The 13,867-nt window shown below is 43.8% G+C and overlaps 1 protein-coding gene across 1 annotated transcript; it reads left to right on the top strand.

The window, feature by feature from the left end:
* The first annotated feature begins 6,594 nt into the window (after positions 1-6,594).
* On the top strand, positions 6,595-10,019 carry LOC129712619 (bcl-2-related protein A1-like). Its single transcript, XM_055661170.1, has 2 exons — positions 6,595-7,247; positions 9,738-10,019. Exons 1-2 carry the CDS (start codon positions 6,777-6,779, stop codon positions 9,849-9,851), a joined length of 585 nt encoding a protein of 194 aa, XP_055517145.1. The 5' UTR covers positions 6,595-6,776; the 3' UTR covers positions 9,852-10,019.
* Positions 10,020-13,867: the final 3,848 nt, after the last annotated feature.

The following is a 13,867-nucleotide window of genomic DNA, read 5'->3' as shown; positions in this document are numbered from 1 at the left end:
CTGTATCTCTAAACTAAACTGGACCCTTCTTCAGACATTTTATTAATATAATATTTCATTACGAACATTAGATGCGTTTTGTGATTTTCTTAAACGGCATTGGTGTGTCCATAGTTTGTTTTAGCGAATTTCGCATTTAGTCATTATCTTCATCCCGAAAGTACAACCTCTTAAAGCTTGTTGTCATTCTGCAAGTTTGTTAAAGTTAAAGTGAGATAGAAGTGAAGTTAAGGTAGTTCATCCTGTAGAAAGGAATAATGGCATGAAGCATGCATAGACTAGCCAGGAGGGTTTTAATACAGGAGGGTCCGAATGGCTTAATTCTGCTCCTAGAACCTATGAACATGAATTATTTGAGAAGATGGGTAAGTACACAAGTTTGAATACCAGCTCCATTGAAGGGGCATCTCAATAAATCTGCTATAAATTAGGATATAATTGAGTCAGAATTAGTCATTGAAATAATCACATCTTCATGACACATTGTGTCAGCAAGAACATTGTGGATACAGAGAATACGGGTGTCAGGGGTTATGGGGAGAAGGCAGGAGAATGGGGTTGAGAGGGAAAGATAGATCAGCCATGATTGAATGGCGGAGTAAACTTGATGGGCCGACTGGCCTAGTTCTGTTCCTATAACTTGTGAACTTATGAAACAAGAAATTACATCACACGCCTGTACCTCAAATTTAAATAGCAATATTTGCATGGTTCATTGAGAAAATTGGAAGTGAAACAAAAAAGGGAAATCAGCTTCAAAAACCCCGCAGGAAGGAGGAGGTGGGGAAGCAACTTGTTAGTATCTGGTAAATTCAAAAATATATTCAGAACATATCGAGACAAAATAGAAATTAATGAATCTCTGCTGGGAAGTATGAACAATTTCTCAACTGCCAGTAAGGCAGCGGTATTCAGGGACTGGGGAGAAACTTTAAAGAAGTGTAATGAAACTAAAGATGTAATTTGTAATATCCAATGAAGATCAGCAGCGACCTTGTGCATTAAAAGTAATCAATGTAGGCAGACAAAGGAAGATGCTTGTGTTTGTTGGTGATCAATCATTCCAACCTCAAAATCACGCAGGAGGCTCTGTAGGCAGTACCCCAGGCCCAGCCAGCAGAAGTTCCTTTTATACCATCAATCATTTATCACTAGGTAAGTATTGTCACCAAGTATCATTCCAGCATTCCCCAAAGGAATGTTATGAAAGCTAACCGTGTCTTTCTTTACAGACCATTTACAGTTTGTAAATCCCTCAGCTGTTTCCCACGTTGGCCCTTCATCCCAATGGGGTTAGAGTATTAAAGTAAGGAATTCTCTCTGCAAATGTACAAGGCTCCAGTGAGATGTCATCTGCAGTACTGCAAACAATTGTTTTACTCCTTCTTAAAGACAGAAATTATGCCAATAGGGACATTTAAGAGAAAGTTCACTTTGGTGATCTGAGTGTGGAGGTCTATAAAGAAAATTCAAACAAGTTGATACTCAGTGGAGTTTATAGAGGTGATTTTACTGAATTAATAAGTCTCTTGGGGGGAGAGGGAGTGGGGGAGGGTTGGTAGAGAGAATAAATGCTGTGGGGAAGTTTCCTTTAAACGGAATGTCCAGAACCGGAGAACCTAGTTTTAGAGTAAAGGTGTGGCCATTTAATACTGAGCTGTGGAAGGATTTCTTCTCTTGAGGGATGAATTATCTTTTGAACTTCTCAACACAGAGAGGCGTGGAAACAGAGTCTTTGTGCACTTTTAAAGCCGAGAAAGATAAATTTCTAATTTGTAAAAAAAATCAATGGTCATGGAGAAATGCAGGATTATGGACTGAAGAAGAAATGTTAGTTCAGTGATGATTACATTGAATGGCCTATTCTATGTTCATTTCTTATGTTTTGTAAAGAAAGACGCATACCACCTCAGGCAGCTGAGGAAATTCAGAGTCTCTCTGAGGATCCTTCAGTGCTTCTACTCTGGTGCTGTAGAAAGCATCTTGTCCAGCAACATCACAATCAGGTTTGGGATCTGCTCTGCCCAGGCCAAAAAGACTCTGCAGAGAGTAGTGCATTCAGCAGAACACACCTTGGGAACTATAATCACCCCCCTGCTGGGACCTATACACCAGGAGGTGCAGATCCAGAGCCAGCAAGATCATGAAGATCCCCTAGCACCCCAATAACGGACTGTTCCAGCTGCTATGGTCAGGCAAATGCCTCCGCTGTCATGCTGTGAAAACAGAGAGGATGAGACGGAGTTTCTTCCCACAGGCCATCATGATTGCAAACTCTTATCTCACCAGGGACTAATTTACTATACTAATATGTTGTGTCTTTTTAAAATTGCTGGGTTTTTTGCTAATATGTAAATATTGATTCTGTTCTGTAGTTTTTTGCATAATCCGCAGGCATTGCTACTTTCATTTCACTGCACATCTTGTATGTGTATGTAACAAATAAAGTTGACTTGACTTGACTTGATAGCTTTCAAAATGTTTCATTGGGGAACGCACAACATGCTGCAATGATACTTGATGGCAAAACTATCCGATTGATAAGTAACTGATGGTATAAAAGGAACTTCAGGTTACATGGTCAAAGACAGATTCACCTAAAGCCACAATCCCGGACTTCAGTGCTGAAATTTTTCTAAATATATTAATTTCAAAAGCAAACAAACTCAACCCACCTGCAATCACCTTTAAACTACATTGGGAAGATTTAAGGGTTGAAATAATCAATTATTTGATTGTCTTTTTTAATTGTCACATTATTTTATATGTCAGCTGCTTTTCCACTTACACCTTGTACATGACACACAATTGAGTCATAGAGTTATTTATGCTTCTGTGACAAATTTTTGTTGAGTTTATCTCAACTTCACTCCCTGGCTGGTTTCTATAACAAGTCTAGTATAAATCTGCAGACAGCAGACTTATAATGAATCTTTGGCAACTTTGTAATTTCTGTATTTACACATATATTTAAATTCTTAAGATATGGTTGGTTTTTTGGGATAGTGATGGGATGTTCAGATAGTTCCAGCATCATCTTGGCACAGGTTTGTGGCATCTTAGAGCACAGTGTAGAGATGTTGTATCTTGAGTAACAGATTTCACTCTGCATTTTAATGCATACTGTCTGTTCTCAGCCTCATTGTATGAAAGCGCCACAGTGCATGCCCAGAATACAAGGAAGATGAACCATTTCATAGGTTTTTGTTTTTTAATTTAATTGGTGACAAGACTTTCCGATTGTTTCAGCGATTAGCTATTTTAATCTCACTTGCAGCGAAAATATCACGTTTCAGTAAAAGGTTGTGATGCATGTGGTTGGGGTATTTTAACGATATCAGAAGTGTGGGTTATGACCTTTGTATTGATGTCATGGTGTATTGGTGCCAAGAAATTGGAAAATAATTCATATTTTTGTATATCAACTTGGCTTGTTTCCATAAAGTATTTCTCTAAAGAACTGTACATTGATTCTACTTGAACCGATTAGGAAAGTTGCTAGATCAGATATAATAGGAAACAGGAAATGGCCAGCCAAGGTGGCTTTGAAGTAAAAACATTTCTTTTTGTGCCTTTTACACTCCTAAAATATCTCAGTGCAGTTCACACCAGTTATATGAATGTCACTGTCACTGACAATATTCAGGCTGGAGGTCTGTGAGCAGTGGAGTTCCACAGGGATCTTGTGATATATATCTATATTACTAAAACTACGTTCTTGACCGGTTTTGGCTCTCTGTGCTGCGGTTTCCGAGAGTACGCCGCCACCTACGCCCGTTATTTTTGGCCACCTCGCTCAGAGCCCCCCTCTGCCGCATGTGTGCCAAGGATTTTTCCCGTCGATGAAAACTGACAGAGATATTAATGTTTTTACAACATTCCCCATTCTCTCTGCTGCCCCTGCTGGAGGGAGGGGGAGGGACTATAAAACCAGGAAGTGGTGTGCCTCAATCAGTCTCTGCAAGTGGTGTGCCTTAATCAGAGCTTTGAATGACACTGACAAATATCTACAGCACTGTGAGTATCCTTAATTTGGTTTGAAAATGAAAATATGGTCAGAGGTAAAAAAGCACTGCCTGCAAATGGTTGTTTGGGTTTGGGTTGAAGTAAAAAGGCACTCTCTCCCTCCCCCCCCCCCCCCCCCCCCCCCCCCCCCCCTCCCTCCCCCCCTCTTTCGCCCACTCCCTCTCGCTCCCCCCCTCCTGCTCTCTCCCTCTCTCCCCCTCTCCTCGCTCTCCCCCCCCCCCTCTCCTCCTCTCCCCCCCTCTCCTCCTCTCCCCCCCCCTCCCCCTCCCTCCCTCTCCCCCCCCCCCCCTCCTCCTCTCCCCCCCCTCTCCTCCTCCCCCTCTCCCCCCTCTCCTCCTCTCTCCCCCCCCTCTCCTCCTCTCTCTCCCCCCCCTCCTCCTCCTCTCCCCCCTCTCCTCCTCTCTCCTCCTCCTCCCCCCTCCTTTCTCCTCTCCCCCTCTCCCTCCTCTCCTCTCCCCCCCTCTCCCCTTCCTCCTCTCCTCCTCCCTCTCCCTCTCCCCCCTCCTCTCCTCTCCCCCCTCCTCTCCTCCTCCTCCTTCCTCTCCTCTCCCTCTCCCTCCTCTCCTCTCCCCCCTCCCTCTCCTCTCCCCCCTCCCTCCCCCCCCTCCTCTCCTCCCCCCTCCCTCTCCTCTCCCCCCCCCCTTCCTCTCATCTCCTCCCCTCCTCTCCTCTCCTCCTCTCCCTACTCCCCTCTCCCCTCCCCTCCTCCCCCCCTCTTCCCCCTCCCCCCCCCCCTCTCTCTCTCTCTCTCTCTCTCTCTCTCTCTCTCTCTCTCTCTCTCTCACTCCCCCCCCCTCTCCTCTCCCCCCCCTCCTCTCCCCTCCTCCTCTCCTCTCCCCCCCCCCTCTCCTCTCCCCCTTTCCTCCCCTCTCCTCCCCTCTCCTCTCCCCCTCCCCCCTCCCCCTCTCCCCCCCTCTCCTCTCCCCCCCCTCTCCCCCTCTCCTCTCCCCCCTCTCCTCTCCCCCCTCTCCTCTCCCCCCTCTCCTCCTCCCCCTCTCCTCTTCCCCCTCTCCTCTTCCCCCCTCTCCTCTTTCCCCCCCTCCCTCCTCCTCCTCTCCCCCTCTCCTCCTTCCCCCTCTCCTATCCCCCCTCTCCTATCCCCCTCCCCTCTCCTCCCCATCCCCCCCCTAAAACCCCCCTCCCCTCCACACACCCCTACCCCCCTCCCTGCTCCCCACCTCTCCCCGCCACTCATCTCACCCCCCCTCTCAGCACTCCCCCTCTCTCTTCTCCCCCCTCTCTCCCCCCCCTCTCTCCTCCCCCTCTCTCCTCCTCTCCTCCCCCCTCTCTCCCCCCCCCCCCCCTCTCTCTCTCTCTCTCTCTCTCTCCTCCCCTCCATTAGCGCGAGTGCTGCATGCCGCCTCTCCTCCCACAACCGCACGTTGGGGGAACAGACCCAGCGGGTCTGCACTTGGTCTGGTATATATATATAAATGTCTTGGTCGTAAACATAGACCGGTTGGTTGGTAAGTTTGAAGATGACACCAAGATTGCTAGGGTCGTGGACTGTGAGGTAGGCTGTCAAAGTATATAGCAAGATAATAGATTGGCAACAGAAATGTGCAGATAACTGGCAGAGAATTCGAGCAAGTATGAGGTGTTGAATTTTGGGAGGTTGAATGTTGAATTCAATCTCCCAAAATATACAATTAACGGCAAGACCCATACCAGCATTGATGTATAGAGGGGTCTTGGAGTCCAAGCCCATAACTCCCTGAAAGCGGAAACACTAGTAGTGGTAAAGAGTACATATGGTATGCTTGTTTTCATATGTTGGGCATTGAGTATGAGACAGGAAGTCATGATACATCTTTATTGGACTCTGGTTAGGCCGTATATGTAGTAGTATTGCACGTAGTTCTAGTTGCCCCAGAGACAGGATGTGGTGTATTTTGAAATGGTGCAGAGGAGGTTTACCAGAATGATGCCTGGATGAGTAAGTATTTGCTACAGGGGGAAGTTAGACAAACTTGGATTGTTTTCTATAGAACACCAAAGATGAGACCTGGTAGAAGGATTAAAATTTATATTAAGTATTGATAGGGTAGACAGTCAGAACATTTTTCCCAGGATCGAAATATCAAAATCTATAGGGCATAGCTTTAAGATGAGAGGAGAAAATTTTAATGAGATATGTGGGGCAAGATTTTTTACACAGAGGTTGGTGAGTACCTGGAACATGTTGCTAAGGGTGGTGGTGGAAGTAGATACAATAGTGGCATTTACGAGACATTTGGATGGGCACATGGATATGTAAGGAATGGAGGGATATGGATTATGTGCAGGCAGATAAGAGATGGTCTTGGCAAACTCGACAGAAATGCAGTCAAGTGGAACTGAGAAAGAATGGGAAAGTGCTGGTGTGGCCACTTAGTCGGTTTCACCGAAACAGATGACCCAGTGATGACTGTCGTGGGACGTGCTATGCTCACTTTGACCACCTCTTTCTCTGCAACATAAACGTGACTGTTCTTAAAGTGAGTCGTTGGTAAAGCCTTGGGAGGCTCTGGCATTGAGAATTATAGTCCCTTTCTTTGCAAGTTATTTAAGAAGTGGAATGTCTACAGGATTGGTACTACTGATATAGACATGGTCACATGGAAACGTAATGCGACATTACGAAACGACATTACTTCTGTGTCATTTCCCCTTTCACTCGAAGTGGGAAATTGGTTTGCCCGCAACGTCAGTGCGTAAGCAACGGGGAAACCCTAACGCGGTCGTGAGCAGAGAATAAATATGGTGATGTGATGCTTGGGTCGTCACTGTTGTCTGAGATGCAAGCGCCTGAAAAGATTATGGGCTGCGAACATCCAAACTCCGAGGGGTTCTGCTACTTACTGGCGAAGGATTATTTCCGCTTTGTGCTAGACGGCTCGGAGTCGCAGCCGGCGGCCAACACAGCGGCTGAAACTCTGCGCCGCTCCGGCTCCTCATTGCTCGCAGACGGCCAGGAATTACAGCGCTGCGTCGACAAATTAAACCTGGGGTCCGCGGAAGAGACGAAACGAGTGCTCCCCGACTTAATGAGAGAGATCTACTCGGACGGGATTGATAACTGGGGCAGGATTGTAACTTTGTACACTTTCTGTGCGGCCCTGGTCAGGCACTTGATAGAGAAGGGCGTTCCGGAGCGAGAGGTGATAGAAGAGGTAGCTCAGTGTGTCGCCCAATACACTTGGACTCACAAAGCTGCGTGGATCAAGGAGAATGGAGGCTGGGTAAGGGGAAGATTTTGATCGACTTTGAACCAGTGCGCCCGCTCACGCGTCGTCATTTCAGTTTAAATGTTTGGTGGAGGGTTGTATTTTAGAGTCATGGACTCGCCCAGCATGGAAACAGGGCCTTCGGTCCAATAATGGTAAAGGGACAGGCAACTTGTCACCCCCCAACAAACGTGCCCACTTTATCTTATCTACTCTTTAGATCTTGATTGACTAGGACTTTCTTTTGTATTGGATTCATCATTTCACATTAATCACTCTATGAAAAGCATTTTTCCAGATATCCTGTTTTCCACGTATTCATTTTCATATTATGTTTTCCCTTGAAATATTTTTCTGACCTCACTACGTTGCCATTTAATACCTTGCTCACCTGTATGAACCCCCCCCCCCCTCTCTTGTGTCTGCTTTCAGAGGAAAATCAACACAATTTTTTTTATCATCTGCCAAAACTCGATACTTAAATTCCGATTCTGAAGAAGGGTTCCTATCCAAAACGTCACATGTCCTTTTTCTCAAGAGATGCTGCCTGAATCACTGAGTTGCTCCAGCACTTTGTGTCTTAACTTTGATTCCAGCATCGGCCTCACAGCTGCTCTGCATTAATTGTAGGACCAGTTCTACCGATGTTTTAGTAACAAAAAAAAAACTAGGCCTAGGTGATGCCTGATCCAATGTTATTATACATCATCTGGCCTTCACTCAACTAGTCCAACACTGTAATCAAACATGCTATTGCAAATCCAAACTTACTAGATCTTTCCAACATCGATTACATGCTTGACATATTGATTTTTCTCTTCCATTGGGTTTAACCTTAGGCTCATTTACTGACTATACATCTCTTGCTGAAGGTCTTGGCTGCAATGGTTTTGCTTTGGCCTGGTGCCATGGGCTGGACTTGGCCTGAGAGACCACTAGGTGTCAAATCTCACCAGTCCCTGTGAAGAAATTCTATAATCCATCAGCTCAAATGCCAATCAACAGCTGAAAGGAGCCAGTGTCTCTTCATTTCCTGGTTCTGTGTGTGGCAGAGCCACCTGCTAACCGTTCCCATCCCAGTGCCCTTATAACAAGCTTCCTTGTGGTAACATAGAAACAGTGAAGGTCAATTTGTCTGCTATTTATTTATCAATTTACCTATTTATTTTAATAGCAAATAAGGATGAGCAGACATATCTGTGGACTTAAATATATTGGTATTTTTTACTGTGTCCAAAAATAAATCTGTTTATAAAGGGAACTTTATTAATTTTGGTGCATAGGCAATTTGTAGAAGGCAGATGTGTACTCTCTACATATTTTGAATTTTTTTTTAACACCAAGATAAATTTATCATGATAAAGCTTATATGAAGGAGAATGTCTATCAAATGTAAAATTTAACAAACAGGACACTAATGTGTGTGTTGGTGTCAAAAACGCATTGCTAACTAACAAGGAAGAGCGAGGAGGTTAGATTCAGATTCAGTTGTATTGTCATGTACAGTACAGAGACAACGAAATGCATTGTAAGTTGTAATTCCGAGTTCCTATTCTTACTCGTGCCCTGGTGTGGGTCTGTTAGTTGAACCTGGGTGGCAACAGCACAATCCCATGTTGCTGGATTATCTGTACATCAGTCAGCTGGATGACCTAAACATTTCACTCCACCTCTACAAAACTCTGTTATATCTTTCTCTGATAATATCTTTCCAGTAGTGGGACCAGAGGACACGGCTTCAGAAAAAAAGGTCGTACCTTTTAAATAGAGATGAGGAAGAATTTATTTACAATTATTTTATGAGGAAGAATTTTTAGCCAGAGGTTGGCGAGTCTGTGGAATTCATTGTCACAGATGACAGTGGAGGCCATTGGGTATTTTTTGGGCAGCGATTGGCAGGTTATTGCTCAGTAAGGTCGTCAAAGGTTATTGGAAAAGACAGAATGAGGATGAGAGGGGAAGATAAGGTGGAAGAAAGAAAACATTGAACTGTTGGCAAATTAGTGTGACCCTTAAAGATGGGGAGTTGCATTATCAAAGACTTCCTAGCAGGAAAAGATTTAAAAGGAATCTGAGGGGTAACTTTTTCACATGAAGGGTGGTTAGTGTATGGAACAAGCTGCCAGATGAGGTAGTTGAGGCTGGGACTATCCCAACGTTTAAGAAACAGTTTGGCAGGTACATGGATAGGACAAGTTTGGAGTGATATGGACAAAATGCAGGCAGGTGGGACTAGTGTAGCTGAGACATGTTGTCCAGTGTGGGCAAGTTGGGTCACAATTTGATTAAACAGGTAAAAGTTTGGTAAATGTTCAAAATTGAGTTTGACATATCTGCTGGAGTCTTTATTTGGATGTATTAATTGGGGCTGATGTGAGGGGATACAAGATGCCCCCAACATTTATTATGGTAAACTATAACACAAACTGTAAAACTGACCCCATGTTTAAAGTAATGTGCAGAAATACTTTACATTTACTGATGTTAAATGTACTCTTCTAACAGGAGAAAGGATTTGTGGACCACTTCCAGCAGAAAAAGAATCCGCATTTATATGCCAAGATAGCTGCTTTCACGGGGATTGTTGCTGCCTTTTCCTTTGTGATCTACCAGCATTGAAAACGTGGGAGTGAATTCCACACATCAGAAACCTAAGCAGCAGGTGACCATTATCCTTGAACTGACAACCTGCACAGGACTTGGTCTAATTAACTTTTGTGAAGTTTGTTGAATCTAAGCAAAGATGAAGAATTTATGTGCAATAAAATTAAACTTATTTTACGGCAATTGGAATTTAGTTTTATTTTCAATAAGTAAACAATGAGAAATAAAGATTTGTGTTTATATATTCCTATTATGGGAACTCAGGATGTCTCAACTGTTCACTATTCTTTAGTGCGATTTATAATTTTTCTCTTTGTGGTTCACAATTTTATACAATTTTGTGCCATCCATATACTGTATTTCCAACCCCAGGTCAATAATATAGATCATAAAAAGCCAAAGTCTTAACACCAATTCCATGGGAATAGCTAACAATGTAATTTTTATGCCATGTGTTCCAGTCTTACTAATAAGCTTGTTATGCAGCACCTTATCAATAGTGTTCTGGAAGTCCATGTCCTTCTTCTAAGGCAGTCCCTCAGAATGGAGGATCACTTGCATATACTCTGGTTTTGTGGTTGTGATGTAGTTAATGAGGCTAGCCTGGGAACTGCTGCCTATGCCAGAGGGAGCTGATGAGGCAGGTAGATAATTTCTGTCATGGTATGATCCCTCTGCCCCTTGCACAGTGCCTCTGTGTGCTCCTGATCCACACCCTTGCAGTTCTCAGTACCATCCGTACAGTTGCGTACAGTTTTGGTCTCCAAATCTGAGGAAGGACAATATTGCCATAGAGGGAGTGCAGAGAAGGTTCACCAGACTGATTCCTGGGATGTCAGGACTGTCTTATGAAGAAAGACTGGATAGACTTGGTTTATACTCTCTAGAATTTAGGAGATTGAGAGGGGATCTTATAGAAACTTACAACATTCTTAAGGGGTTGGACAGGCTAGATGCAGGAAGATTGTTCCCAATGTTGGGGAAGTCCAGGACAAGGGGTCACAGCTTAAGGATAAGGGGGAAATCCTTTAAAACCGAGATGAGAAAAACTTTTTTCACACAGAGAGTGGTGAATCTCTGGAACTCTCTGCCACAGAGGGTAGTTGAGGCCAGTTCATTGGCTATATTTAAGAGGGAGTTAGATGTGGCCCTTGTGGCTAAAGGGGTCAGGGGGTATGGAGAGAAGGCATGTACGGGATACTGAGTTGGATGATCAGCCATGATCATATTGAATGGCGGTGCAGGCTCGAAAGGCCGAATGGCCTACTCCTGCACCTAATTTCTATGTTTCTATCCCAAATACTGCTTCTCTACTTTGGACAGCCATGGGTCAGAGGCATCTAAGAGTCAGTGCAAATGTTGCACCTCCTCAAAGATCCCTGATTCTACCTCTCTGTCTGTTTGGTACATCACATCTACTTTAATATCTTCACCAAATCCATCTTTCACCACATCAAACATAATTAAGCCTGACCTGGCTTGTTTAATGCATTTCCCACAGGCAAAATATAATCCTATCATGGATTAATGCCTCGAATTGAAGACAGATGGAAAGTTCTCATTTAGTACCTTAGCAAATTTGTGCACAGGTTTTCATTTTTGCCCTGAGTAGTCATCACTCGTCCATATACCCCACATCGCCACAATATCACAATATTTAGATTATCAAAGGAAAAGGAGACAAAAATAATGAGCTATAAACCAAGGTGCTGGAGGAATTTTGGGAGGAACTTAGCAAGCCACACATCTTCTGTGCAGTGGAATGATAAATGATGTTTCGGATCAGGATCCATCTCTAGTTCCTACAACGCTATGTTTTTAGCTCAAGATTCCAGCAACTACAATCTCTTGCGATTCAGATACAAAATGAATTATTTGCGGGAGGTCAATTTGCAGTGGGATGAGAATGCAAATTGTAATCAAAAATTGACGGGAAAATTTTGGCCGAACAATGGGCCGTCTTTTAAGCCATAGATAGTTCAGGAATGGTCGAGATGCCACCCCTCCCCATTCCTTTCTTTCCATATCCTTCCTGAACACGAAGCGGAAATATATGCACTGACCAGTTCTGCCTCTTTTGGAGCCAAGTTTCTGTTACTGCAACCATATATTTCCGCTTGAATGTCTGTGCCGAAAGTTCCTCAACTTAATTTACCACACTCTACGATACATATCAAATTTGGTTTTTATTTTCATTTTCACTAAACCCAGCCAAATTCTTAGGTTCATGTAATCTTATGTGAATTGTCTTTTTTTTCTTTGCTCTTTTAAATCCTAGTATTTCTCCTTACACTCATTCAATTTCCTGCTGCACTCTTATGCTTGTACACTCTTTGTTAGCCTTGGTTGACGTAACAGAAGGGTGGAGGTAGTAAATATTTTTCTTTTATTCCAAAATAGCAGTGGGAATAGATCATAATTCCCCTAATACTGATGTAAGGCTCAACAGCCCGCAATAGGGGAATTACGGGGAAAAACTTATACATGTCAGGTTTCATGATCTTTGGAAAGGTGGGGATTATGATTTGGTGGAGGCAGCTTTGTTTATTGCTGGAGAATTTCACTTTCACAAATCTGTTTGAATAGTTGAGGAAGTAATTAAGAAAATGATAAAGGCAGGGCAAACAATGTGGTATTGACATGTTCCTACATGGTAGGCTGGTCCAGGAAGTTAAAGCAGTTCAGTTTAATTTATTGTCACGTATCAAGGTATAGTGAAAAGCCTTTGTTGTGTGCTAACCAGCCAGTGGAAAGACAACACATTCTAATTGAGCCATTGTCAGTGTACATACATGATAAAGGAATAACGTTTAGTGCAAGGTCAAGCCAGTAGAGTCCGATCAATTATAGTACGAGGGTCCCCGATGAGGTAGATTGTACTTCAGTACTGCTCTCTAGTTGCGGTAGGATGGTTCAGTTGCCTGAGAACAGCTGGGAAGAAACTCCCTGAATCTGGAGGTGTTTATTTTCACACTTCTATACCTTTTGCTCGATGGGGGAGGGGAGAAGAGGGAGTGTGACTCGGCCTTGCTGAGGCAGCATGAGGTAGAGTCAATGGAAGGGAAGTTGGTTTGCGTGACGGTCTGGGTTGCGTCCACAATTTGCTGCAATTTCTTGCGGTCTTGGATGGAGCTGTTCCCAAACCAAGCTGTGATGGATCCCGATAAAATGCTTTCTAGGGCGCATGTGTAGAAATTGGTGGGGACATGCTGAACGTCCTAAGCTTACTTAGGAAGTAGAAGCGTCGATGTGCTTACTTGGTCGTTAATTCAGTATGGCTGGTTTGTACATTTCAAGAAAAGTTTCAAGAGATGTCTAAGAAACACCAAATTTGGAATTTGTTGAATTTTGAAAGAGATGATGCCAATTATTGGTGAATATCCCAATGTTAATTGTGACTCCAGCAGTCACAATTGTGTAATTATCCGTGCATTCCTTCAACACCTAGTGAGTCGGTGATTTTGGTTTATTTCTGTCACATGTGTGTAGGTACAGTGAAAAGCTTTGTTTGCATGTTATCCAAACTAATCAGATATACTCTCCAAGGACACAATCAAGTTGAACCATGGACAATACACGATACGGTAGAACTTTATTTATCCCAGGAGGGAAATTGATCTGCCAACAGTTATTAAACACAAAATACATGAACCATGAAATTAAAGTGCTGAGTGGAAAGGATTGGGGATGGGCAAAGATTGGGGAGAGGAGTTTGTTTTACCCCATGACGGGGGGGGGGGGGGGGGGGGGGGGTAGTTGTAGTTTGATCGCTACAGGGAAGAAGGATTCCCTGTGGGGTTCTGCACTGTATCTTGGTGGAACCAGTCTGTTGCTGAGGTTGACCAGTGTGTCATGGAGGGACAAATATATAGAGCATAGGGGAAGATCCAGGTTTCAGAATATATTTCTCAGCATTGTATCGCATCAGTTCCATAAACAAAAGGACAATACCTTAGCTTATTGTTCAGAAGCCTGATAACAGAGGGGAAGAAGCTTTAAAAGAAAGATGACTGATGTAGCTCCTGAGACAC

Source organism: Leucoraja erinacea, chromosome 33 (genome assembly GCF_028641065.1).
Source record: "Leucoraja erinacea ecotype New England chromosome 33, Leri_hhj_1, whole genome shotgun sequence".
NCBI classification, from domain to species: domain Eukaryota; kingdom Metazoa; phylum Chordata; class Chondrichthyes; order Rajiformes; family Rajidae; genus Leucoraja; species Leucoraja erinaceus.
This window is presented reverse-complemented; position numbering and strand designations above follow the sequence as displayed.

Excerpts from the sequence above, each read along its gene's own strand:
- LOC129712619 (XM_055661170.1), top strand. The coding sequence starts at position 6,777 with ATGCTTGGGTCGTCACTGTTGTCTGAGATGCAAGCGCCTGAAAAGATT. Across the intron at positions 7,248-9,737 it reads TCAAGGAGAATGGAGGCTGG|GAGAAAGGATTTGTGGACCA; the intron begins GTAAGGGGAAGA and ends CTCTTCTAACAG.